Source organism: Martes martes (genome assembly GCF_963455335.1).
Source record: "Martes martes genome assembly, chromosome: 10".
NCBI lineage: Eukaryota > Metazoa > Chordata > Mammalia > Carnivora > Mustelidae > Martes > Martes martes.
Genome location: NC_137898.1, coordinates 98,051,066 through 98,078,594, shown reverse-complemented (window position 1 = coordinate 98,078,594; position 27,529 = coordinate 98,051,066). Strand labels below are relative to the sequence as shown.

General features: G+C 43.2%; 1 protein-coding gene across 1 annotated transcript; it reads left to right on the top strand.

The window, feature by feature from the left end:
* Positions 1-487: 487 nt before the first annotated feature.
* CRTAM (cytotoxic and regulatory T cell molecule) lies at positions 488-27,414 on the top strand (the record flags this gene model as incomplete). Its single annotated transcript, XM_080817083.1, is given in 12 exon segments — positions 488-553; positions 555-707; positions 711-783; positions 8,388-8,534; positions 11,331-11,483; positions 13,594-13,737; positions 14,659-14,820; positions 18,951-19,031; positions 21,435-21,518; positions 23,298-23,444; positions 25,330-25,416; positions 27,090-27,414. Coding segments are annotated over 12 exon segments (1,428 nt in total). The 3' UTR covers positions 27,221-27,414.
* Between the last annotated feature and the right edge of the window lie 115 nt (positions 27,415-27,529).

Genomic DNA, 27,529 nt, shown 5'->3' with positions numbered 1-27,529 from the left:
CACTAGATCATATTCTCCTTTATCTTTAAGATATTTATCTTTTTAAATTTATTTTTTTTAAGATTTTACTTATTTATTTGACAAAGATCACAAGTAGGCAGAGAGGCAGGCAGAGGGAGGAGAAAGCAGGCTCCCTGCGGAGCAGAGAGCCTGATGCCGGGCTCGATCCCAGGACTCTGGGATCATGACCTGAGCCGAAGGCAGAGGCTTAACCCACTGAGCCACCCAGGTGTCCCTGATACAGATTTTTTAAATGATCAAATAATGTGAGTGGATGAATTCTGCCCCTGAAACCATTATACACTGTTGTCAGAAATGAAAAACAAAGGTTCAGCAATAATTGTCCTGTTATCATTGTCTAAGACATCAGAAAAGTGACAACAAGGTCACATCACCACGAAGGGAAATTTTAATCTCTCCCCCACCCCTCTTCCCCACAAAGTCTCACAACCTAGCTGATTTACCAGTACTACCCACGTGTGGCAGAATGACCTGTGCCACCAACATATCACTCACACCTCTCCACAATCATGATGACACATGCTGTCCCCTAAATGTTCCACCCGGAGGTAGTTTGGGGGCAGCGAGCCAAGAGGGGCCTTCCAGAGCCAATGGAGGCGTTGAGACACATGAGGTCACAGAGCTGCTGCCTCTCCCCCTTCAAAAGAAACCACTCTGCTCCCTTTATTTCAGAATCTAGAGGAAGTTGACAAAGTGTGACAACAGCTCGGCACAACATGTGGTGGAGATTTTGCAGCTTGCTGGCCTGGTTCCCCTTACAAGGTAAGGACTTTGGGCTCGTTTCTTATGAGACTCAGCTGACCTGGTATTGTACCAAATCTACCCGTCAGTCAGTTGCATTCACAGAGGACCCACGATGGAGGAGAACCCAGGTGTGTATGTGATTACTTTCCAAGCTACACCCCAATCACACATGGAAGGATGCTCCTGCTTTATTTAATCTCTCATTCAATGGTTCAATTAGTATTCAATACTAGTAAGTATAGAAAGGGTCACTGTAACCTGTGTCTCTGTGGCATCTATGTTATGGCAAAATGTCACAAGCTTATTAGGCTCTGTCTCTTAAGTGTATGCAAGGTGGATGAGCATCACAGTGGGATTTTATTTTTAAGATTTTACTTATTTATTTGACAGACAGAGATCACAAGTAGGCAGAGAGGCAGGCAGAGAGAGAGGAAGGGAAGCAGGCTCCCTGCTGAGCAGAGAGCCCGACGTGGGACTCGATCCCAGGACCCTGAGATCATGACCTGAGCCTAAGGCAGAGGCTTAACCCACTGAGCCACCCAGGTGCACCCACAGTGGGATTTTAAAAGCTTCTTTGCTGTATAAGCCTTAACCAGGTAATTCAAGTTCTCTAAAAACTCAATGTCTGCATCTTAACATGGAGAGATGATTAATTACGTTCGACGACCAAACTCCCTGGATTTTTAAAGGGATCAAATTTCAAAATGGGAAAGCACTTTGAGGATGGCAAAGTGCTCTACAACTTTTCATTAGCTCGGAGATAATAATGAGCCCCATGGAAAATGCCTGCTTAGTTTTTGAGTCAGTTATACTTTACATTGGATTAGCATTTTCAAATCTGACTTTTGATGCTTCCTGAATTTGAATGTAGCATGATGAAAATTAGAGATGCTGTTACCTTTTTAGCACAGGTCAAATTATTCCTGCTCAAAAGGGGGGCAGGGTGTAGGAGTCTCTAAATCTCTGATTGCAACTTGTACCGAATTCTTACAAAAGAAGCTATGCCAAAATGTATTGCTTGCTGCCTGTGTGTGTTTCCAAATATTGAACTGAATTATAGTTAGGTTTCAGGGAATGCACCTATCCTTCTAAATCTACATTCACCATAGAACTGCAGCTGAATGATCCTGTTTTAAAAAACCAGATTTCCTATTTTATGTAGTATTTCAATTTCCTATTTTATACACTTAGATTAAGTGCCTTCTTCTTTCATTCCTATACTCTGAGGCACTTCCTATGAATTCAATATTTGGTAATAAATAATATTAGTTTCTTCAATAAGTGGCTTAAAGTACCGCTCATACATTCAGGAAAAGTACATTTAGAGAGCCAAAATTAGAATGTTCTCAATTCTTCCAAAGTTTAAAGCCCTTAACTGACTTTGACTTTTTGAGGATTCAAGTTGTTGCCTCCTAAAAATATCTCACAAAAAAAAGTTTTTAGAGAAAAACAATAATAATCATGTCTAAAGGCAAAACCTTAAACAATGCTTTTAAAATATAAATTATTCAAATACTATTTATAAAGGGAGGAGAAAAATATATTTATTGTGCCATGTAAGGGGTGGGCATTTTATATTAATTACATTTCATCCTAGCACAGATACTGAGGTATTAATATCCCTACCCCAATTTACATGAGAAAATGGAGTTTAAAAGAAGTTAGATAACCCACCCACATTTTCACAGCTAGTAAATCAGCCTGCACAGCATATAAATAAGAATTATCTCATGAAGCATTTACTGTGTGTGTGTGTGTGTGTGTGTGTGTGTGTGTGTCTTTCTACAAGGTTGGGATAAAAAGTGTTTCTTAATGTAGATCAAAAGTTTGAAAGCCACTGATTTATACAATTTGGAAGATATGCTATCAAAAATCCCAAACCGTAAACTCACCCAGAAGGCATCTAGGCTCAATGGCATTGGGCACGCATTGTCCCCTCTGACCTAACCTTGCTCCGGCCTCTTAGAGTCCCAAAGAGGAGGGAGCTGACTATATTGCTTTCTTGTTAGCAAAAAGGCAGCGAATCAATTTTGGCAACACTACCCGTTCTCAGCTGTTTTTAGCTATGAATCATGGGAAGATCACTGTACCTTCTTCTACCATGCAACTTCTAAGGCTGCCAAGAACTATGGACAAAAAAATTCCGTAATCTCTTTTCAAGGTCACTGTCCACATAAATAGCCTCTAGGATGGGTAAAATACAATAAGAATGAACAATTTTTCAAAATTAATCCCATTCAGCTATATTGTGGATGATGAAAACCCACCGGTTTGAACCTTCTATCCTGGTCTTTAGGGCCGGGTAGGATGGAGGAAACAAAGAACAGTTGCAAATTTAAGGCTCTGTTGATAATCCTTTTGCCCATGTTTGTTGTTGTTTTTTTTTTTTTTTTTTTAAAGATTTTATTTATTTATTCGACAGAGAGAAATCACAAGTAGGCAGAGAGGCAGGCAGAGAGAGAGAGTAGGAAGCAGGCTCCCCGCTGAGCAGAGAGCCCGATGTGGGGCTCGATCCCAGGACCCTGAGATCATGACCTGAGCCGAAGGCAGAGGCTTTAACCCACTGAGCCACCCAGGCGCCCCTTTGTTTGTTGTTTTTAACCATGAAAAAGTCCCATGTTTGTTGACATTCTGAGATGCCTTCGTGAAAGCCACACTGGAAATAATTTTGACAAAGCCAGAATCATCTTCACCCTTCTAATTTTCTCTGTTGAGTCTATCTAAATAATAATAATAATAACAATCCTTTTTTATAATGATCTAAATGGAAGCATTTGTCTACTACCTCATAATAGTCATATAAATAGGGCTCTGATTTGAGACAATCATCCTATGTCTCTGATTTCAACTTAGCTCAAGTCTTTCTTGTGCAACATAACAATAACAGAGCTGAACTGGAATCCTGTTACACTGTTTATTACTGGATATATAAATGTCCACATTTTTAGCCATTAATTCAACTAATACTTAAAATCTTTTTTTTTTTAAGATTTTATTTGAAAGAGAGAGAGAGAGCATGAAAAAAAGAAAACAAGACAAGTGGGGGGAAGGGAGAGGGAGAAACCTACTACCTGCTGAGCAGGGAGCCCGATGCGGGGCTCGATCCCAGGACCCTGAGATCATGACCTGAGTCGAAGGTAGACACCCAACTGACTGAGCCACCGAGGTGCCCAATGCTTAAATCTTATTTTGAAAAAAATTAAATAAAACTTACTTTGTGTGACGTCCTGGGACTGTAAAATGAATGAATGCCAAACAACTTCTCTATGAGAAGTTTGCAATCTCCACACAGAGATACTTGTAACCAAATGTAAAGCACTGGGCTAAGTGCTAGAATAGAAGCCCCTTCAGGGAGCTGGAGGAGAGGGCAGGTCATTGTGGGGAAGAAGAAGACTGAAGACTGGTTAGGCAGTGGTATAATTTGAATTGAGTCTTAGAGGAGATGAGAAAGCTATCCTGGCAGTGGTGCCTGGGTGGCTCAGTCAGTTAAGTATCTGACTCTTGATTTCAGCTCAGGTCATGATCTCGGGGTCAGGAGATGAAGCCCTGTATTGACCCCAGCATCAAGCCCAACTTTGGGCTCCTCCCTGGGCATGGAGCCTGCTTAAGATTCTGTCTCTCTCTTCTTCTCCTTCTGCCCCTCCCCCTCTTTAAAAAAAAAAAAGGTATCCAGGTCAATAGAACAGCATGGACAAAGGCCAAGTGTCTTCTTAAGCCTGGACCTGGCCGTGGCTGGTAACCACATTAGATACAAGCAAACGGTGGAACGGAGTGGGTGGTCTCTCCGTGCCAGGTGTGTGTGGAGCCCAGGGGGACACTAGAGATGATGCGTTCCGATGGGATCTGACAAATTTGGGGTCCCTGCAGGATAGACTCGCTCTGTTCTGGAGTTTTTTAATTTATTGGATGCAGTCATTGGGATACTAAGGGAAGGGGGGAAAAAAGGAACATTTTACTCTTTCTTCAGTCTACCATGATAACCTCTAGTAGAGGAGAGATCAGACACTGCGACTCTGAAAATCTTGGGGAAAACAAGGAAATCGTAAGACCTGCCCATCTATGTATGCTTTGGCGGGTGGTTGGGACTGCCGCTTGCCCTTTTGCTTGAGGGTCAGTCACACGTGCTTTGGGGTGAAGCCACTGCCATGAGGTTGGGGGTGGAGATCATGAAGGTCACAGGTTCTACTTCCATCTATAAACTGGTCACAATCCATAACCCCACATTTTTAGCCATTAATTCAACTAATACGTAAAATCTTTTTTTTTTAAGATTTTATTTGAAAGAGAGAGAGAGAGCATGAAAAAAAGAAAACAAGACAAGTGGGGGGAAGGGAGAGGGAGAAACCTACTACCTGCTGAGCAGGGAGCCCGATGCGGGGCTCGATCCCATCCTCACACGGATGGATGAAACTAGTCAGAAGTCCGTAATGCATTCAGTAAACAAGATCCACCAGCAGTAAGGGGGGACCTCCCAGGAGAAACTCCACGGCTATTCCCTGCCCTGCTTTGCACGCTTGGCCTCTGTGGAGCCTCGGGGGGCCAACAGACAGACTGGAGCTCTGAAGCCCAGCCGGGGAGCCTAGGAAGTAGGCACACCGCACTCAGGAGCTACACGGGAAAGTCGAGGGGTGCATAGGGATATCCGTGTTTTTAGAGCCTGCAGGGGAGGAAGCGGTGAGCAAAGAAGGTAACCCACACCCCTCCCTCTGACAAAGAAGGTGAAAGTTGGACTCCAAACTTAGATGAAAAAAAAAATAGGTATAGAAAAGAGGAGTTCCGGTTTAGTTTGCAACAGCAATGAGAGAATCCTGGAGAACTTCCCCCCTTGGAAGACGTACCATCAAAGCGCAGGTACAGGGAACTTCTCCCAATGTTTAGCAGAGCTCGACACACCGAACTGTATCTGGGAGCGCTCACAGCTGAAGCAGCCTGTCTGTGGCTTCTCTCCGGGGCTATTCTTCCTTTCTACAATGATTTCCTGTCTCTAAATCAAACACGGGGTCTACATGCTAACTGAAAGAGAAATCAGTCTGTAAAGCTAAAGGCGAGGCTTGGAGCAGAGTAGAGGATACGGCAATCATTCTACGCCTCGAACACAGCCCTTTCCACGCGAAACCCAGGATTTTGTAGCTGTGCTCAGTAGCCTGGGACTCTGTTCCCAACAACAGAAGCAAACACTGATCTTAGGAGATATGATTCTTTTTTTTTTTTTTTTTTTTTGACAGACGGAGATCACAAGTAGGCAGAGAGGCAGGCAGAGAGAGAGGAAGGGAAGCAGGCTCCCCACTGAGCTGAGAGCCCGATGCGGGGCTCAATCCCAGAACCCTGAGATCATGACCTGAGTGGAAGGCAGAGGCTTAACCCACTGAGCCACCCAGGCGCCCCAGGAGATACGATTCTTTAGCTTCTGCTAAAAAGCCACCCTATTATGTCATTACAATTTTTTAAACACTGTAAGAATCAAAAATTTAATTCAAAAGCACACATCCCAAGAAAAAGGCATCTTTAAAATGGAAGACATTTATTCATAAACAGTCTGCAGATAAATCTCGACACTCCCCTTTCCCCAGACGCGGGCTTCCTGTCTAGACAATGGCTTTGCCAAAGGTAAGGACATGGACAAAACTTTTTAGTATCAACTTCTGGCCTGAGGGATGAAATTAGGGCATGTTGCTTTGACAGTGGTCTTTATTCTGTCATGGATTCAACATAGTAACTTCCCTCCTGTCTCTCAGTATTCTTATTAACAACAGGAGACCAAAGATGCCTGGCCATCGCCTGCTTTATGCTGCCATCATGAGAGCTGGCATTAAACCATTACTTTTCAAGCTCACACTGTGATACTTTCTATAAGGAATGAATTTTAGAGAAGTAGAAAATAGTCACTGCCCTCTAGAAACTTCGATCTGTGGGAAGCAGGATAACGCACAAGAACGACAAAGTAAAAAGCAAGAATCAAGATGGGAATGCTTACGGAAGTAATGGAAGGTAGATAGTTCTAGATTCAATTTCTGGGCCCAGAAGCTCCTTAACCTTAGAAGAAATTCCATTGTTACTTCAAAGGATCTCTACTAATATTATCTTTACTACTCAGTTATGGGTTGATTTTATAGATGAAAATACTTCCAAATACTTCCAAATTCCAGCAGAATTCCGGGCTTATGCTTCAATGCCCTTATGGAAACACAGTATCTTTTTATGGACTCTTCATTGTTCATTAGTATTGGCTGATGATATGGGTATTTTTCCATTAGAACTCCAGCAAACTTTTTTCCCGTGAAAGTCAGGAAGAATACAGCACAACAATTCTGGGTTATTATTGCCAGAGGCTAGATTGAAATTAATGACCTAGAAATGGAACAAACTAAAAAGTCCAAAGCACTTTTCCTAATACTTGAAATGTGTCACAAGGAAATAAACTCCTTGTTTTTCTCTCTCTCTTTTTAAAGGTTTAAGATGATACAGTGAAACTCATTACATTTGCTATTCATAATTTATAACCCCACAGCATTCTTCTGTTTATAGAAGTGCTTTGTACTTTCATTGATAAGAATTGTCTAGTCCTCGGGGGGGGGAGGTTTTTTTTAAACTTAAGACTTGAAGAAATAGCAGATGGCAATAAAAGTGCCAAATCAGCAATAAAGCCCATTTATTTTATTTTTTATCCATTTCCTTTTTGGGAGATTGTATTTGCAGCTGCTAACAACCCACTGTTTCTCATTCTCTGGGGGGCTGTGACTGGGGGAAATTAGATGCTCATGTTTGCCTGGAGAAAGTGTTGCTGTGGACAACCGAACTGGAAGAGATCTTAGAACATCCTTCCTCTGGTGTAGAAGCTCTCATGAGGTAGGGCTTACCTACTCCCAATGAAAACCACTTGGAATCCTAGACACCTAACTTGTACTTAAAGCCACAAGTCACTTGTTTCAAGGTTGAGGCCAGAAACAAGTGTTTCCGGGGTCTCCTCATTTAGACAATCTGACCTAGTTACATGACCATGGACTCTGAAGCCCTCAGACATGGGTACAGACCCCAACCTGTGTGACCTGCAGCCCCTATTTCCTCATCTAGAGAACCAGCAACATCATTCTTTCTTTATAGGGTTAATTCAAAAGTTAAATTAAATACAGGTTAATGGGCCTGGCAGAGGAGACAGCAAGTGCCTCATAGATACTGTTCAACATCTTCCTTCTTTCCTATCAAAATCCCACCCCTTCATTCAGAACTCCTTCAGGGGGCATCTCACTGCCCCTATGTACAGTGCTTGCTCCTTTGTATTGATTTATGTTTTGTTTCTCTAAGAAGTGTGTAATGAGGGGCACTTGGGTGGCTCATTCGGTTAAGCATCTGACCCTTGATTTTGGCTCAGGTCATGATCTCAGGGTCGAGAGATCGAGCCCCATGTTGGGGTCCACTGCTTAAGATTCTCTCTCCCTCTCCCTCTGCTTCTGCCCCTCTCCCCCTGGGTCTCTCTCTCTCTGTCTCAAAAAAAAAAAAAAAAAGTATGTAATAAATGACTAAATGAATGAATGAGGTTGTGTTGAGAATAAGTCCCTGCCTCAGCTTGGGAGTGTGTCTTGGCCTGTGCCAGCCTGACTGTCCCCAATTCTCTTCCTCTGCAGAAGCCTTTCCGACTGACCACACAGAAACAGTCACCGTGGAGGAAGGCCAGACGCTCATTCTGAAGTGTGTTGCTTCTCAGGGGAAGACCAGCTCCCTGCAGTGGCTGACCCCCTCAGGGTTCACCATTTTTTTAAATGAGCATCCTGGTAAGTCAAAGAAAAAAAAAAAAAAATCGCCACCAGACCTCAACCTTTGGGATTTTCCAGACAGACAAATTGGTGGGATAGAAACCAGCATGAGTCACCCAAACGGTGGGCTTGGCCCCCCCTCCTATTACACGGGGATCACACCCAGAGACCTACTACTTTACACACAGCTGCTTTTTCTGACAGGAAGTCTCAAAGGGAAACCCCACCAGAATGGTTGGTAAAGGGGGCTCAAGTTACAAAGCACATTTCCATGCCCACGCCCCACTCCCACGTCACTCTTTTCCTCTCAGCAGCCATGAAACTGCCAACAGCACCGATGACAGTCAGGCCGCAGACAGACTTGAGGCCTTCTGTCCTCCCGCAGCTCACACCGTCGCCCCACGTCTGGAGCCAGCGGCCTCATTTCCCATCTGAACAATTCAAAGCCCCATCACAAAGCTCCCTTCCAGATGACTCCTTTTCTCCTGTTGGTCTCAACACAAAACCAAGATCACTGAGCAACTGAGGGACAACCAGGGCGCACTACCTTGGAAGGGAGGGAGGCCATTCCTGTTTTCACAGACACACGTTGAGTCCCTGATGCCTGAGGTGGAAAGGGAATCCCCCAACACTGCCAGTTTTATTGAGATATAATAAACACATAGCACCACATTAGTATGAGGTGTACAATGATCTAATATTATGTATATACTGCAAAATAATTGCCACAGGGGGGTCTAGTTAACATCCATCACCCCACACAATCACAACCGTTTTGTTTTGTTCTTAAGGAAAGGGATTCTTTTTTCTTTTTTTTTTTTATTTTTTTATTTATTTGACAGACAGATCACAAGAAGGCAGAGAGGCAGGCAGAGAGAGAAGGGAGGAAGCAGGCTCCCCGCTGAGCAGAGAGCCCGATGCGGGGCTCGATCCCAGGACACTAGGATCATGACCTGAGCCGAAGGCAGCGGCTTTAACCCACTGAGCCACCCAGGTGCCCAAGGAAAGGGATTCTTAAAAGTCTATTTAGTTCCTCTCTTTGGGCAGGATTTTATTAACCCCTCCTCTTCCTAATGAGACCATTGTATACCTCCATGTAATATTCTGAACGGCCAAATATTTGGAAAAGTCTCCAAAACAGCGAATCTCATTCTGTCTTGTAAAATCAGAGCCTCTAAAAAACTTGATATGCTACGAAACAGTTTTTTAAAGATTTATTTATTTTACAGAGAGAGGGAGAGGGAGAGGGTGCACAAGTGGGAGAGACAGAGAGAGAGGGAGGAAATCTCAAGCAGACTCTGCACGGATCGTGGAGCCCAGCACGGGGCTCGATCCCAGGACCCTGAGATCACACCCTGAGTGGAAAGCAAGAGTCAGAAGCTCAGCCAACTGAGCCACCTCGGTGTCCCATGCTACGAAACATTATTAAATATCCCTATGTTCAATGTAAACTTACCGTATATTTCAAGCTAAATTAACTATTAATCGTAGAATCCAGAAAAGCAAGCAGATGTTAATTGTTGAAAGTTCCGAGAGAAACATTGTGAGTAGAGATCATTCCTGTTAAATAAGGTCTTCTCTTGATTTGGTTTGGGTTTTAGTAACCTGGGAGAAGATGAGCACTCTCAAATTCCCACAGCAGAGAACCTTGGTTGAACTCAGTGATGCTCAAGCAAGGGTCATTCTTGCCTTCCAGGGAACATATGGCAACGTCTGGAGAGAGTCGTTATACCTGGGGAAAGGGGGGTCGGTGGAGGCGGTTCTAGCATCTAATGAGTAGAGAGGATTGCTGCTAAACATAGTGTACAAGATAGCCCCCACAACGAAGAATTAAGGACTCAAAAGTCAATAGTGGTGAGCTTGAGAATGCCTGAAATCTAGCTCAGATAATGCCAGTGTCCCAGGACACACAACCGTTCTTTCAGATGAAAAACAACCTTCCTTGGTCAGCCATTCAAGGTTTAACTATGTTAGGCTTGTTCATGTTACAAATCCAAAGGGAGAGAGAGAGAGGGAGGCAAAACCACTTATTTCAGGAGCCTCTGATTTGCTAAAGGACCTACGACCTACGATAGAAATCGCAGGTCAACACAGAATCAAAAAACAAAACAACAACAACAACAACAAACCCAAGCACTTGCCATAATCTTTAGGAAACTTCAAATAATAATAAATTTCTAAAAAATTAAAAATAAAAGGAGCACCTGGCTGGCTCAGTAGGTAGAGCATGCAACTCTTGATCTCGGGGTTATGAGTTCAAGTTCCACATCGTGTGTGGAGATTAACTTAAAACCAAAATCTTTAAAAATAAAAAGCACCCAAATGGAGAAATGGATAGTCATGCATTAATTTTCCATTCTTTACATCCATTGTGACAGGACAACCTCAAATCAATCAGATTTCAAGGAGGTGACTCTAATGGGGTGAATCTAATTTTTCATAATGTAAAAAAAAATGAAATTAAGAGGTGAATCTAATTTTTCATAATGTACAAAAAAAAGAAAAAAAATTAATCACCCCTCAACCCGAACCCTTCACCAGCATAGTGTTAATTTCCTACAGGCACAAATAAAGCAAACGGTTTATTTCGCAGATCCCAGTATCAAAATATTTCATTTCCTAAACGAATGTCGAGCTTTTGAGAGGCATCCAACTGGGAACACTAGAATTTGGAAGGCAGCTCAATCGGAGATGTGACATTTGTTCCGCCAAAGTGTGAAATTCAAAAGCCATTCCTGTGAATAATCAACCCACTGAGAGACTGTATTCATCTGATCGCTTTCTTCCTAACAGCTCTTTTTGCCTCTTGTCCAGCTTTAAAAAATCCCAGATACCAGCTTCTTCACCACTCCACCAATCAGCTTTCCATCGGCGTGCTTAATGTCACCCTGCGAGATGAAGGCGTGTACAAGTGTTTATATTATAGCAACTCCGTGAGAACAAAGGAAGTAAAAGTGATCGTGTTAGGTAAGTGCCTGATGGCCGGCAACCCAGCACAAGAGCGACAGACTTAGGACAGGACAGATTGTTCTTAAACTTCACATTCTAGTTAGAAATATTGTCTAGAGCAAAGCATTTTCTTGGGCACCTCTACCATCTTTTGTCGAAAGGAAAACAGAAAGGAGCATTTTGACTGGCGAGTCCCAGATGAAAATGTGACTTTGTGAAATTTGCCTTTGGCATCAATGAAGTTTCTTATCTAAGGAACTAAGAGAAAGGAGAATTAATACTTGATAAGCTGCTACTATGCGCCAGGCACTGTGCTAAGCTCCAGGGGATCAGAGAGGAAATTGGGCATAGCCCCTGCCCACAAGGAGTTGGCACACGGGTCAAGGCCGGCAGAGGAGCCTGTAAATAAAGTAGAAGCTAACAACAGCATAAGTTAAGACAGAGTGAATTCAGACGTAACTGCACTGGACAGCTGGCTCACATCCTCTGCCAAAACCAGGTCCTCTCTTCTAGTGGGGCATGGGTTTGGGAGGTGTGGATAGGAAGCACCGGTCTTCTGACTGCCCAGGGCTTGCTCAGTTCTCTGGATGGTCCACTGTGTTCAGTGTAAGCCTTACTGTCTTTACTTTTCTGCTTTTTGTGATGGAACAGATCAATTATAAACATCACTTTTTATTGATCTCTAATTCAGATCAATTATACACATCGCTTTATGTTGATCTCTAAGGGACATAGTCCCACATATCACAAATGAATGTCTTGGGCTTCTTCTGTTGAATTAATGTAGCATGATGCCTGCCATAAAGCAAAGGCACGGTAACGAAGTGCCTGGGAAGGCTCCCGAGGTAGGTCGAGACCCGATGGGACGAGCCCACCTTACCGGCCAGCGCCCACAGCACTCTGGCTCACACTGCGTGTCCTTCTGGGCTCTCCTCCCAGTCCCCGCATACGTCTGTTACTACACTTACCGCATGATCTTTTAACTAACAGCTTAGGGACTGAGTCTATCAGCAGACTGTCAGCTCCTCAAAGGGCTTTATCTTTTCCTTACGTGTACCGCCCATGTCTAACGCATCGGGTACCTACCTGCAGCTGACTTTGCAATGTCTCAATGGCAGATAAATGAGCCAATCAACGTGCTGGGGTGCAGTTCTGGACCAAAGTGTGAAGTAGCATGGGAAAGAGGAAGAAGGTAGCCTACCCAAAAAAGTACACTTTGACCCTTGAACCGCACAGGTTTGAATTGTGCAGGTCCCCTTATATGCAAATTTTAAAAATAAATACAGTCCAGTACTATAAAGGTATTTTCTCTTCCTTATGGTTTTCCTGATATTTCCTTTTCTCTAGATGACTTTACTGGAAGAACAGAGTGTAGAATACATAAAACATAGAAAACAGGTGTTCATCAACTGTTGGTGTTATCCCTAAAGCTTCCCATCAACAGTAGACTCTTAGTTGAGTTTGGGGGGAGTCAAAGTTATGCATGGATTTTCAACTGTGCGGTGGTCAGGAGAAGTGTCAGCGCACCTAATCCCCACATTGTTCAAGGGCCAACTCTATTTCCAAGACAGGAGTATGAAAAAAAGGACAAATGGGCCCTTGATAAGAGAAATGCATCCTTAATATTAGGAGGGGGTAGAATTCACTCACTTTGAGGTGAGTCATACACTCATGCCGGTCTAGAACTGAACCGACCAACTCATAAACCAATTCCTTTGTGACACAGACAAGGAAACTGACCCACCAAGACACGGAAGGACACACAAGGGTTCTTACAATAACTGGTAACCAATGGAACGAGACTTCAGGTCTGTACTCCTCTCCTAGTATTCTCCCAAACACAGTCAAATAGAAAATGTAAAAATTACTGTTGTAACACTGGGAGTTTCCAGGGACTCATCACACACTGGGTAACAAACAATATGGACTAGAGCCAAGGTAGGTTTACAAGTACATAAAAGCCCTTTAACTGTATTCTGGGAAAGATCCAGTAAAAAAAAAAAAAAAAAAAAAAAAGCCCATTATTTAGACCATACACTACCATGATCCCTATAGACTATTAGACTCCTTGCTTCACTGGGATACGCAGACCAGCTCAGTGAGCACAGAAAAATTAATTCTCTTCCAGCAACACCTTCCATACCAACCCTGGAAGCTTCAGTCATCAGAGCGCAAGATGAAAAAGAACACGTTACCCTTAAATGCTCCACGGTGAGAAGTAAGCCCCCTCCGCGGATAACCTGGATTATAGGGAATGACATAGAGATCAATGGTAAGTGAGGACAATGTTCTCTTTCCTCCTTTGTTTTCCTTCCTACGGCAATTTCCAAGGAATTTTTAAATCCTCTGGCACCCTCTGGTGGTGTCAGCGGCGGCAAAATTGCTTGCAACAATTCGTTGGATTTTTCCGGACAAATTATCTTTATAACCTATCGACACCGTGCCTTCATCTTGAAGACCTATCACAAATAATAGGATTAGATGCTTATACTTAAAAGAAAGTAGACACCTAACATGGGATATTATGGTTTCTTAAAATTCAACAAAATTTTGTATATGGGTATGATATAGTTATTATCTTGGCATGAAATTTTAGCAGACAGAAGTTTGAAAATACGTTTAACATACGGCTTGTATTTTGGAACAGGTAGGATCCTCCTGAAAAAGTGCGTTACGATGTCATGCCCTCAACAAAAATATTATGGTACCAAAGAATCTAAACTTTGATTAGATTAAAGCAGGGTTCAGTTGACGGAAGCAGGATAACTGATGGTCACGTTTGGAAACTGTTTAGTTTCTTTACATCGTAATGTATGTTACATTGGACTTTACGCACTCAGAGAGAGATTCCGTCCAATGCCAATTCTACATCATTACAAGACCTCTCCTTTCATTTGCCTGATCGTTTCACCCTGAGTAAGGTCTTGGGTCTTTGTGTTTGACAACATCAGGTTGTCCCTGTGTCATCACCATCAGCTTTGGATTTTATTTTCCAGTAGTGAAGGTTGATAGAAACCTAACCACTGTCACCCCACCTGCTTCCCTCTGGGACTGAGGCCAAGCATGCGCAAGGCAGCTGACCGAATCTAGAATGACTTAGAAGTCTAACAGGTTTGCCAAGATGTTAAGGCCAAACCCACCCAATGGTATTAAGGAGCCACAAACTCCTACATCCCTTTCATTTGCTCCATAGGTGAGACACACCATGAATTTGAAACCGACAGGAAGAAATGTAACAGCAGCAGCATCCTCCGAGTCCACAGATACAGCAGAAACTCAACAGTGGACTGCGTCATCCGACACAAAGGCCTACAAGGAGGAAAGCTGGTAGCACCTTTCCGATTTGAAGACTTGGGTAAGAAGAACGAATGATTGTCTTTAATCATTTAATTTACCTTAATATTACACTATCAAATGAAATTAAATGGAATGGGAAGAGTCCTTCAGAGCGAGATCACTGTCCACAAAGCTCTCCTTAACAGCCAATTCCTTTAATGATGGAAATTTCTCCAGCTGAGCGTCCCAGAGCACCTGTTCCAACATCCGGGACCCCAGGTGTGCAGAAAGCCTCGCAGGGCGCCATATGCCAATGACGTCATGCTTGCATTTTGATAATGACAGCCGGCCTGTCTGGGCCTTACATCGCTTTATGGGAGTCACGTTTCCAGGGAGGTCATCTGAGGCATACTTTATCTTTGTAGTCAACCCAAAAGGAGATAACAGCCACTGAAATAAATCTGAAGTTGTCTGCATTATTTTATGTTAATATAAAACACTCACACAGTCAAATTAAGCCTTGATTCCTCTTTAGATTTATTTTGTTATAACTGTTCTGCAGGTTTTAGTTTAACCGTGTTAATATTCTGGGCAGAACAAATATTAATAAAACATCAAATAGTTAATGTAAAGAGGCATTGCCTGCATTTTCAGAATGTGTTCTCTGATTCCTTCATTAAAACAAAAAATAGTTTTAAAGAAAACCTTCTTTTTTTGAGGGGGTGGGGTGGGGAGAGAGCGTGAGGGGGCGGTGGAGAGGTAGAGAGACTCTCAAGCAGGCTTTAAGCCCAGCACGGAGCCTGAGGCAGGACTCGATCCCATGACCCTCAGATCATGACTGGAGTTGAAATCAAGAGTCGGACGCTTAGCCAGCTGAGCCACCCAGGCGCCGCTAGCGAACTTCCTGGGCCAAGAAGTATCTAATAAGAAGTACCATGAATCACACATCTGTAGTGAATAAGACTCTGACCTCCGTTATTTTATAAGGTACTTCTCAAAGTACAAAGAATTCCTCAAGGGCAAGGATTCATTCACACTAGCAAAGGAGGGAGCGGCTGGATGAGGATGCGTTTGTTGAGAAAGGCAAGGCACTGGTTAAGGAGCATGCCGTCACGGGAAAAGCACCCTGCGGCCCTGTGGGGGTTGCTGCTGTGGCTAACGGCTCCCCCCTCACTACCATGTGCTTTCCACCAGTCACTTTCTCATCAAACCAAAAGTAGCAAGTCTTGAGGAAGCTGCCTCCGGAAGACGGGCCCCACAGACTGGGCTTGCTACCCTAATCGGACGCACAGTCCTGCCTCTCCATGACTTGGGGCCCTCCTCCTATCAGTGGAGCACATGGTTTGGGGGAGTGGGTGCTTCTGAAAGATACTCAGATTTTTTTTAAGATTTATTTATTTTTTGAAAGAGAGAGAGCGCGTGCATGGGGTGGGAGAGACAAAGGGAGAAAGGGAATCTCAAACAGATTCCCCACTGAGCATTCCAATGCAGGGCTCGATCTCACGACCCTGAAATCATAACCCGAGCCGAAACCAAGAGTTGGATGCTCAACCGACGGAGCCACCCGGGAGCCCCCGACATTCCGATTCTTCAACAAAAGAATCAGTGATATTGGAAAAGTATGTGTTTTTACTTTTCAGCTACAGTTTGGGTCGTCTACAAAAATTACTCCGGACGGGAAATCAGTTTCTTCTCCATTACGGCCATACTTCCAAAGGACTCAAAATCATAGTCATAAAATGCTTCTAATAACAATAGGACAATAATAATAATAATAGGATAAGACTTGACTTTTATTTCTGATCTAACTGTGGATTATTTAGCGCCCACGGCCCAATCTCCATTGAGTCTTCAGAGAGGAGCTCCAACACCAGCTCTTGGTGGCTTCCGTATATTTATGGCTTTTCACCCTTCGGCAGGCAGCTATGTTGACATACAGATACCACACACGTTTTGTTCATCCAATGAGCTTAAAAAGTTTGGTTAGCTGAGGGTGCTTTAAAACACATTTCCAAGTAAGGATTCTGACCCATTTCATTCCCACACTCTGCGTGGTAGGACCGGGGAAAATGAAGATCGGGCAAGCACCGTATGCAGGGACGTGAGCAGTGTCTTCCTTTGAAAAACCCACACTTCGATGCTTGTGGAAGTGTGATGCTTAGAGAACAGAGCAGGAACAGATCAGACCCTCTTCCAAATGATTTACTTCATTGTTTAGTATTCCAAATGAGGAATCTTGATTTCCTATTATTTAACTGGAGGTGGGATTTAAAAAAAAAAAAAACTTGAGCAACAGTTCTCAAACTTAGAGATTTGGGGGCCCCTCTGCACTCCTGCAAACAGCTGAGGACCCCAAAGAATTTTTACTTATGTGAATTGTATCTGCCAATATTTACATATCAGAAATTAAAACAAAAAAAGTTTAAACATTTAATTATAAAATAATCCACTACATATAAACAGAAATGGCATATTTGTGTGGAAAAATAACTTATTTTTGCAACACTAAAATGTTAGAAGAATGGCACTGTTTTGCATTCTGAAATCTCTTTAGTATCGGGTTTAATAGAAACCGATTAGGTTTGGGGCGTTTGGGTGGTTCAGTGGGTTAAGCATCTGCCTTCAGCTCAGGTCATGATGTCAGGTTCCTGGGATCAAGCCCCACCTCTCCTTCTCCCTCTGCCCCTGAGCCTTCAGCTCAGGTCATGATGTCAGGTTCCTGGGATCAAGCCCCACCTCTCCTTCTCCCTCTGCCCCTCAGCCTGCTTGTGCTCTATTTCTCTCAAATAAGTAATAAAAATAATAAATAAATAATAAATAATAAATAATAAATAATAAATAAAAATAATAAAATAATATGATATAATATAATATATAATAATATATAATAATATATAATATATAATATATATTATATATAATATAATATAATATAATAAAAATAATAATAAAATAAATAATAAAAATAAATAATAAAAATAAATAAAAATAAAAAATCTGAGCAGCACTCACAGATTGCATAAAGACATTACCTGTCACATATCAGTATCAATATTTATAAAATTTCAGGCACCTTTTCTATACACTCCCTGGTTGCAGGCCTGTTCATTGGTCAAATCTGTACTAAACTGAATGTCTGGAAACATCTCCAAACACTATTTTGTTTGTTTTCTTTTGTTTTTTATAGAGAGAGAAGGGGGAAGGGCAGACGGAGAGAGAGAATCCTAAGCAGGCTCCACGTTAAGCATGGAGTCCAACTTGGGGCTTGATCTCACAACCCTGAGATCATGCCCTGAGCCTAAACCAAGAACTGGACGCTCAACCGACTGAGCGATCCAAGCGCCCCAAATATTGTTCTACATTATACAATATTATATTTTTAACCATTGTGCTTAATAATATAATAAATAAATAAATAGCAAAGCCCTGTGCTAAGCATGTTGAATGAACGAACTCATTAAAATTCCTTGCCAAAAAAAAAAAAAAACAACCCCAAAAAACCCAAACAAACTCCAAAGGCAAACGCCCTTAGTAGTTCCGTTTTACAGGTAAGGAAAAACTGAGCATTCAAGAGGCTGGGCATCTTGCTCAAACTCACTTGGCAGGGGCGCCTGGTTGGCTCAGTGGGTTAAACCTCTGCCTTCAGCTCAGGTCATGATCTCAGGGTCCTGGGATCGAGCCCCACATCGGGCTTTCTGCTCAGCAGGGAGCCTGCTTCCCCGCCTCTCCGCCTGCTTCTCTGCCTACTTGTGATCTCTGTCTGTCAAATAAATAATAAAATCTTAAAAAAAAACAAAACTCACTTGGCAGCAAGCAAGTTAACAGCATCAGAATTCAACCCAGTGTGACTGACTCCAAGGCCACCTAATGAATAAATAAGGAGGGAGATAGGGGACAGGGCAGACAGACAGAAGGACTAACAGGTACATGGAGACAGAGACAGCAAACTGCCTTCACATACTCCTGTGAAACACAAGGCTCCGGACCCAGCATGCCGTACTTCTCAGCCAGGCAGCCTAGCAGATGGGCTAGCAGCAGGACAGAGATTCAAAAACCAGAGCGAGAGCTGCAGGGCGCGTAGTGCTGAGGTCTCCGCAGAACCTCCCGGGCAGGTAGCAGCCGTGTCCATTCCCCAACCTATTGTCCCAAGCACCATGTGGGTGAGACTGCTCTCTGTAGTTGCAGATTTCTGTTTTTCCCCTTTCCTAGTTACCGATCACGAGACGGCTTCAGATGCCCCGGAGAAAAGCTCCCCGTCCTCGCAGGACCCTCAGCAGCCCACGAGTACTGGTAAGTGTCAGCCTGTTAAGATTTTAAAAAGAAAAAAAATCATGCCTCCTTGGAAAGAGCCACTTTTCCAATTCTCATTTCTAAGATTTTTTTTTAGTTTTAACTTTTTTTTTTCGTAAGAGAGGGAGAGAAAGAGGTGGAGGGGGAAGGGCAGAAGGAGAGGTAGTAGAGTCTCAAGCAGGCTCCATGCCCACTGTGGAGCTTGACACAGAGCTCCATTCCAGGACCCTGAGATGGTGACCTGAGCCGAAATCGAGAGGTGGACGCTTAACTGACTGAGCCACCCAGGCGCCCCTGATTTTAACTTAAGTTTTTTTTTTTGTTTTTTTTTTGACAGAGAAAGAGAGAGAGAGATCACAAGTAGGCAGAGAGGCAGGCGGGGGGTTGGGGGGGTGGGGGGAAGCAGGCTCCCCGCTGAACAGAGAGCCCGATGTGGGGCTCGATCCCAGGACCCTGGGATCATGACCTGAGCCGAAGGCAGAGGCTTTAACCCACTGAGCCACCCAGGTGCCCCGATTTTAACTTTTAATAAGGCAATGCAGGAAACCCTGCACTGGCTCTAGCTTAGTGATTTCCTGAAGGGGCAGAGAGCACCAGCAGAGTTCCCTTAGTGGGATGGGCTTTGGGGTAACTAATGCCTTGTAAGTTCAGTGACAGTTTGATTGATACACACACACACACAGAGACAGACAGACAGACACACACACACACATGTGCACACAACTGTGACATTTGAATTTCCTCTACGGTAAAGGGCAAGGTTGAATTCATTTACGGAGAGGTTCGTTTCTTTGTTTTCTCATCCGGAGCACAGCAAACACAAAATAAAGACTTGGTTTCAGCAAAGGGCAAAGAAGCAGGATCTGGGGCTGTGGGACTTTGGGCCACTGAATAACAAGCTCGCCTTTAAAAGCACCTCAGTTGCTCAGTTCTCAAGAACTCAGACAGGTTTTTGATGACAGGATTGAGCTCTCAAGGCAGAATTTACGAAGCCTGGATTATAATCCTAGTTTTTTAGACAGTGAACCCACTGATGGTTAGCTCTGGGCAATGATCATATTATTTATCTTTGTATCTTACTTGGCGTAGTATGTGGTACTAGCAGGTACTCAGAAAATGCCGTATAAATGAATGAACACATGTATGAATACCTTCATTTGTTATGGGGTTTCGAGCAAGAGACCCTCGTCCAAAAAGGGCATAAACTCCTATATGTCCTCTTTTTGTTTCAAACAGTGTGTCTGTAGGAATTTCCTTGAGTAGAACAAGCGCTTTCCTATCATTATCATGTCCATAGTTCTGAGTATCAGATTGCATTTTTAAACATTTTTTACCTGGAATAATATTTAAAAGTAAATGCTCGGGGCTTTTAAACACTGACAAAAAACAATATGTACCAGCCCGTGTTTTGAAGGGCAATGGAGATTGAAAATGGTCTGAAGTGGAGCCACCCTCTCACTTGCTTTAATAATTCAATATTTGTAAACGTGTTTAGAATCTACTTGTCTTCAAATTGGCTGACAGTGCCGCTAAACAACCCAATTTTCTGCTCTGCTTTTTCATATAGAACATAAGATTTAATATGGTTTCTAAATTTCCTTTCAGCTTTCAATTTCTATGATTTTATTACTGTTAATCACACCCATTTCCAGCGGAACGGGTGGTTTCATTCCCCGCGGGATCCACACAGTGGCGCTGTGCGATGGGCTAAAAGGCAAGGGGGCGGCGGGCAGGAACGGGGAGGATGAGCAACAAACCCAGAAAACCCGATCTTTGTTTTCATGGCTTCTCTCGCCTAGCAAAAGCATCACGGTACATGGCCCTTCTCAGGGGCAGAGGCAAGCAGAGGTTTGACGGACAAGGGAGCCTATTTTTCAAAACAGAAATCATTGTTTCCCAGGCTGTTATGTTTTATTTCCACAAGGCTTGGGGTGCCAATCTTTGGTGTCCCGGCGTTGATCGTGTGCTAATCTGAAGACCTCCTCACTGAGAGGCCTGATTCAGAAAGCAAGTGTAAAACAGTGGTCTACATTTCGCATTCTGAATTTCGGCGTTGGCTCCATCACTCACTAGCTCCGTGACATCAGACAATGTACCTTGCTTCTCTAAGCCTCTGTTCAGAGCTGTGGTGAGGAACCCACGGAATGCTGTGTTTGGAGCTGAGCCTAGAGCTGGTGTGCAGTTAACATCGAGGCAAAATGAGCCGTTTGCTGCTACTTCTGGAAGACGTCAGTAGTTCAGAAATGGTCTTCTTGTTGTTTTTGTTCGGTTTTGGTTTCTTAAGAAGGACAACTTAATTTGGTTTCCAAAGCTGCTTTGCTGCTTTGGGATGGCTGTGTAAATATACACACTGTCCATATACCATCACATGTATATTTCATGTCTTAATTTCTTTCGACTTAGTTGCAGTAATGGAAGGTTCCAGTACAACACAGAGTGACAAGGAAGAGAAAGAAAAACCGGCTGAAGACCCTGCCTTGGCCACTGGTGAGCATCCCCCACGGCATTTAGAATAAACACTTAACATTTTAACCTCCTCATCAGTAAATCCAATGGCCTTTTTCAGTCCCCATTTTCTTGACCTTTCTATTGGTTAATCAATCCCTTGTTCCTTGATGTAGTTGCCTCCCTGGCTTCCTTGACATACTCTGCCTGGGTCTGTGACTTTTTGCTAACCACTCCTTCTACGTATCCATCAGAGAACTTCCATTCCTCCTCTGGCTTCTTTTACGTGGATACACTTCTGACTTGACTTCTCTATCCTTGATTCTTCCCTTAATTCCCAAAGAGTTTACCCATTCCCAAGGTTGTCCCTGTTGCCACCAGGCAGGAAAGCTCCATACTTACACTTCTAGAACATTCTCCTGAGAAGTAATCCCTGTTTCATTCCATCTTCTACATCCCTGTTGCTGGATTTTCTGCCATCTCCTCGAACTTAACATCACTAAAAACCAAGCAGCACCTTTTCCCACAAAATCACCTCATCCAGATAATCACAGAGGCCCCAAACCTTGGCGTCATCCTCCATTCCAGCGGATGTGTGTACACACAAACACATAGAAAATCAGTCCATCTCCAAGGACTTTTGAGTCTCCTCTTCCAGAATCTTGTGGACCATCACCGCCACCCTTGGTCCAGACCCTCATCAGCTCCTGTACAAGGTCCTAGGACTTCAGTTTCTCCTCTTGTGGTCCATTTTTAGGACTATGTTCAAAACACCCCATTGCATTCCTCACACCTCTGTTCAGAAAACATCTGTGGCTCCCCCATCTACCACACAGAGCAGGAGCCTCAACGCCTCCACCAAACGGCCTCCATCCCCTGTCTCTGCAGTCTTGTCTTGAAGATCCCAACAAAAACACACATTTTTCTCTGACAATATCATCCCTTTTTGACTGCCCTGCCCTCGATGACCTGAACTGCCCCTGAAGAAAGAAAGGGGCTCATCTTGCCTCTCCTTACCCTTCTTTCAAGGCCAAGATCTTCACTGAGAACTTTCCTGACTAACTCAGGAACCACTCCTGCCTCTGAATCCCTGAGCACATGATGCCGTTGACATATAGGGATCTAGAATTTGGCAGATTTCTGACATCTGTTGATTCGTGTATTTGTTTCCATAGAGAGAGAACTACCCCGAAAGCACAGGAACCAGGCCTCACGGAGGCCCAAACACGATGTTCGACACTAGCTAGTGCTCCTTAACTACTTGTTGGCTGAGAGGGGGTCAGGACATCTGGGCAAAACCAGAGCCCATAGAATCAGAAAGTGAGGTTTAGAAACATCTTAAAGACCTCACCTAATTCACGTCCAAAGCCCTTCATGTAGGACCGCATTTAACCTAGCCAGCATTCACAGATTTCATTTTATTTACATAGTTTTCCACACTCCTTAACAACCTCTCCTGTGCTTAACTACACCTTGCTAAGAAATCATTCCTTATAGCTCATTTAAGTCCCCTGACTATAATCTAAGTCAATATTCTTGCTTTCTTGTTTTCTCTAAAAACAAAACATCATGGCTTTGAAATCTATGTAACTTAAGAGCATTTTTCAAATCACCTCACAGAATTGCTTTGTTTGTTCGTCTGTTGCCTTGTTTTCAGAGAATAAATAATACAAATCTCTTTCCCATCAGGGTAAAGCTCTCTGTCTTTTTACCCGAGTTGCCTATCAGCTGACACTACGTTTTGAAAGACTCGTGCAAACCCCTCAGTGACGAAAACCAAGCAACCTTGAACTGTCTAAATTCCTTTTGTTTCCCGTTTAGAAGCCAGTCTTCAGTACGTGGGGGTGATACGGAGGAAAAATGGCATCCTGCTGCTCACCCTTGTGTCCTTCCTCATTTTCATACTCTTCATCATCGTCCAACTCTTCATAATGAAGCTCCGGAAAGCGCACGTGGTGTGGAAGAGAGGTGAGAGGCAGAGGACCCGACGAGGCACTCAGGGGCACTGCCCCACAGGGCAAGGACAGAGGACATTCTGGCAACTAAAGCTCTTCTGTCAGATGCTGCACAGTCTGTTTGATAAGTGCTGTCATTCAAATAAGCAGTGGCTGGTTTTGCAGTAAATACAGGATGTGAATCTCCAAGGGCTCTAATCAAAGAGTGTATAACCCAGAGATTTTAGAGTAGCTCCAGGAATTGACATTAAGTTATACAAGCTTCTAGTCACCAAAGGATCCCCAGTAGAAAACTCATTCACTCCTTCAGAAAGCATTCACTGAGCCCCTCTGGCGTGCCAGGCGCTTGTGCCAGGCATGGGGGTGATGCCTCTGTCAACAGGAGAGACCATGTCCCCCCCGCCCCACAAGGAGTTCACATTTTAGGGATGGCCAATCGAAGGGGGAATATAGACTGTGTTGGTTCTGTTCTTACTTTGCAAGAATGTATTCAGCCTCCGTCAACCATACTATGTGAGTAACATTTCCCAAGCTTTCCGATTAAGAAGTTATCATCAGATAACTTCAGAAGTTCTAATTAAGAAGTTATCATCAGACAGTATATATATATATAGTATATATATATACTATATATATAGTATATATATACTATATATATATATACACTATACACACACACACACACATATATATACTGTCTGATGACAGTATATATAGAATGAAGAATGTATTCATTCATATATATGAATGAATACATTCTTGCAAAGAACAGAACCAGCACATACATATATATGTGTGTGTGTGTGTGTATGTGTGTGTATACACACATACACACACACACACACACACACACACATATATATATATGTAATTTAAGTAGCATGGAAGGTACCCTATTAAAATGCATAGATTCAACACATACCAGAGCTGGAAGGGACCTTAGAAGTTATCAAGAATAATCGTCTCCTCAGTGCATTCCATCTGTGTGGACCAGGATTAAATCCCCTCCCTAATTCTGAGTGATTATTCAGACCTATGCTGGCCCATGCAGTGGCCACAATGTGGCTCTTGAGCCCTTGAAATGTGGCTAGTTGCTTTTGAGAGGGCCTGAAAGGATAAAATACACATCCAACTTAAAAAGCTCAATACACATACATACATACAACACACACACACACACACATACACATGAATACAGCACGTCTAATAATAATATATTGGATCTATTAGGTAAATGAAATGTATTATTAAATTAATTTCACCTGCTTCTTTTTGCCCTTGGAGCATGACCACTAGAAAACTTAGAATTACACGTGTGGTTCGCATTCTAGTTGCCAACATTGTTGCCTTAGCCACATACCGCTCCAACACCTCCAGCAGCAGAGAACTCAGTATGTCCCAAGGCAAAATACTACCCCTTTGAATGGCTCTCGCCCTGTTAAAATTACAACTTCTCCTAGTTTGATGTCATTCTCTCCATATATTCAACTGGACTACATTTCATCATAAATAGACCTAGAAACTGTGTCTGGCTTTTCAGCTGTACCTACGCAATAGGCAAATGCCACGGTATTGTTTCAAAATCTCCCATTAAAGCTTCAGCCCCACAAGCTCTTTAAGGGCCACTGGAATGGTTCCATCCCAAAGAACAATACTTGATTCTAATCTGTGGTCATCTGATTTCTGGAACTCTTACACAGCCTAGCGCAGTGCCTGTAGGAATCAGAGCACAAAACAAAAACAATTCTCAGAATGAATGAGGACATGAGGCATGGGAGGGAGAGTGGTGAGTCCACTGCTGTGTAGACAGAGGGATCATGTTATTCAAACGTACATTTGTACATATAGGGGATGTCTGGGGCATCCGAAATTGATAACCTCGTTTTCTTTTCTTGCAGAAAACGAAATCTCAGAACACACTCTCGAAAGTTACAAATCGAGGTCAAATAATGAAGAAACATCATCCCAAGAGAAAAAGTGCCAAGGTAAGTCAATAACATAACAAAAATGAGGTTCATTAATTTGTTGCCTTTAAGGAGGAGGGCAAAAATCGAAGTCTGATTTTAGCACTAGAAAGTCCATCAACCTAAATCATCCTGTAGAACATAAGCGCATCTTCCAAAAATAAGAAGTAGCGACCCTTAAGTTCCTATGGCTGCAGACATGCCCCTGTGGGAAGCGACCCCTGAGTTCTCGCTGTCACACAAAGGCACATCCTGGGCGTATATGTTCCTCTTGTGCTCTGGGTATCTTTCCTATATCTTAACCATCCAGCATTTTCCACATCCCATACCATCTGGTCATTTCTGATGTATTGTTTCAGCTTCCACAGTCCTCCTCAGGTGGTGAGTAGCGGGGTTTATCTGTGTTATGTCCCCCTATTCTAACACAGGGCCTGAGTCAGACAGATATGTTTTGGGTCTTTTAAATGACTCCATGGCAGTTTCTCAAGCAAAGTATGTAAAGAAAGTGAAGGGAAGGGTTGCTATAGGAGACCGTGTGTGCGTGCGTGTATGTGTGCATTCTTGACAAAGATCTAGTAGAGCGCAGCTGGTACCACAGGAAAGCGAGAACCTTCTACCTTTCTTTCAGCCATTTTGGTTCCTCCATTGCAAAGTAACTTACACCCCCGCTGAGAGTTCAAGCTGTGCAGAAGAGCTTGGCTGAGAGTTTCTACTGGTTTCACTGAGGTTTTTATAGGAAGCTGGCCCATCGCAACACCTCTGCCCTTTTTTTTGTTTTGACCTAGTAAGGTGTGAGATGGAAAGAATCACTGTACTAGCCGGGACAGGGGAATAAGACGGCAGGTCGTGAGAACTGGGGGTGGGAGGGGAAAGTGGGAAGTGTGTGCAAGGCGCAGAGAGTCTGTTGCATCGCACATGTTTCTAGAACATCAGTGTTCTTGTCCTCAAACGGCGAGTAGGAGAATTTTGTCAGTATGATGTGTTAGTTGGATTGTTTCTTATGCCAGTTTTCTTAAGCAAGGGGAACCAAAACAGTGAGTGTAGAACGATAACTTTTAGAAGGAAAAGAAAAGCCCTTCACTTAGCTGCTGAAAAGGCAGAAAGTCTTTGCATCTCAACTTGAAGAAAGTTGAAAAGGGCTACCCTTGCTCAAGCCTCCCTGCCCAGGAAGGTCCATCCCCAGGGGCTGGCCATGGACTGTGGGAGGTGGTACTTCCTCCTGGGCTGGGCTCCAACCGGCACTTCCGGCCTCCTTCCCTGAGCTCCCTCTAGCCCAGCATCTCAACTTCCCTGTTTTTACTCACTTAAAAGACATCCTCTGGAGCTGTCTCCTGCCTCTGTGTATAGAGTTACCTGGGCTTTGAGTAGTCTGCCCCAACCCTATGTTTCCCATAAGTCCTGCTACTTTTAGTATAAAATTTGCTAAATACAATGTAGGATTTTTTTCCCCAGATTTTTTACAGCAAAAATGTCTATATATTTTATTTCAGGTTTATTAGTATATTTACGTAAGAAGACTTTAAAAATCAGCCTATAGCAATGCATTCAGGCCATTTATGAAATGAATGAATTTCGGATTTGATTTTTTAAGCCATTAGCCTATGAACCTAAAAATACCACAGGCCAAGTGTCTCAAAAAATGGGTGCAGTATTGTTCAAAAGAAATGGTCATCTTTGACACGTTTTTCTTTCAGGTTTCCGCTCTAAGAGCTATGTGAGCTACATCACACAGTTGTACTCAGAAGCAAAAACAAAGAGGAAGGAAAATGCACAAAATTCAAAGTTGAAAGAAGAGCCCACTCATATACCAGAGACCATTGTGTAGTGCTCCCTGCAATAGAAAGTATGACTTTGGGGGCGACCGCATCATCACAGTGGAGCAGCCTATGGGAAGGTGCATAATTACTGTCACATGAGAAATAGACTTTGAGTGCGATGCAAGACGGTGTCCTCCTATAGAGATCTGCTCTGGGTTCAGAGCCGTGAAATGAGGACAGGACCATGGGCATGAAAGCGTCATAGTTTAAAAAAGAGAAAAGCAAAGAAAAAAGAGGAGAAGAGAAAAGAGAAGAACCATTACGCCTGACACTGCTTCAGAGCAGGAAGATTCTCCAAGGCCTTGGAGAGCAGGGAA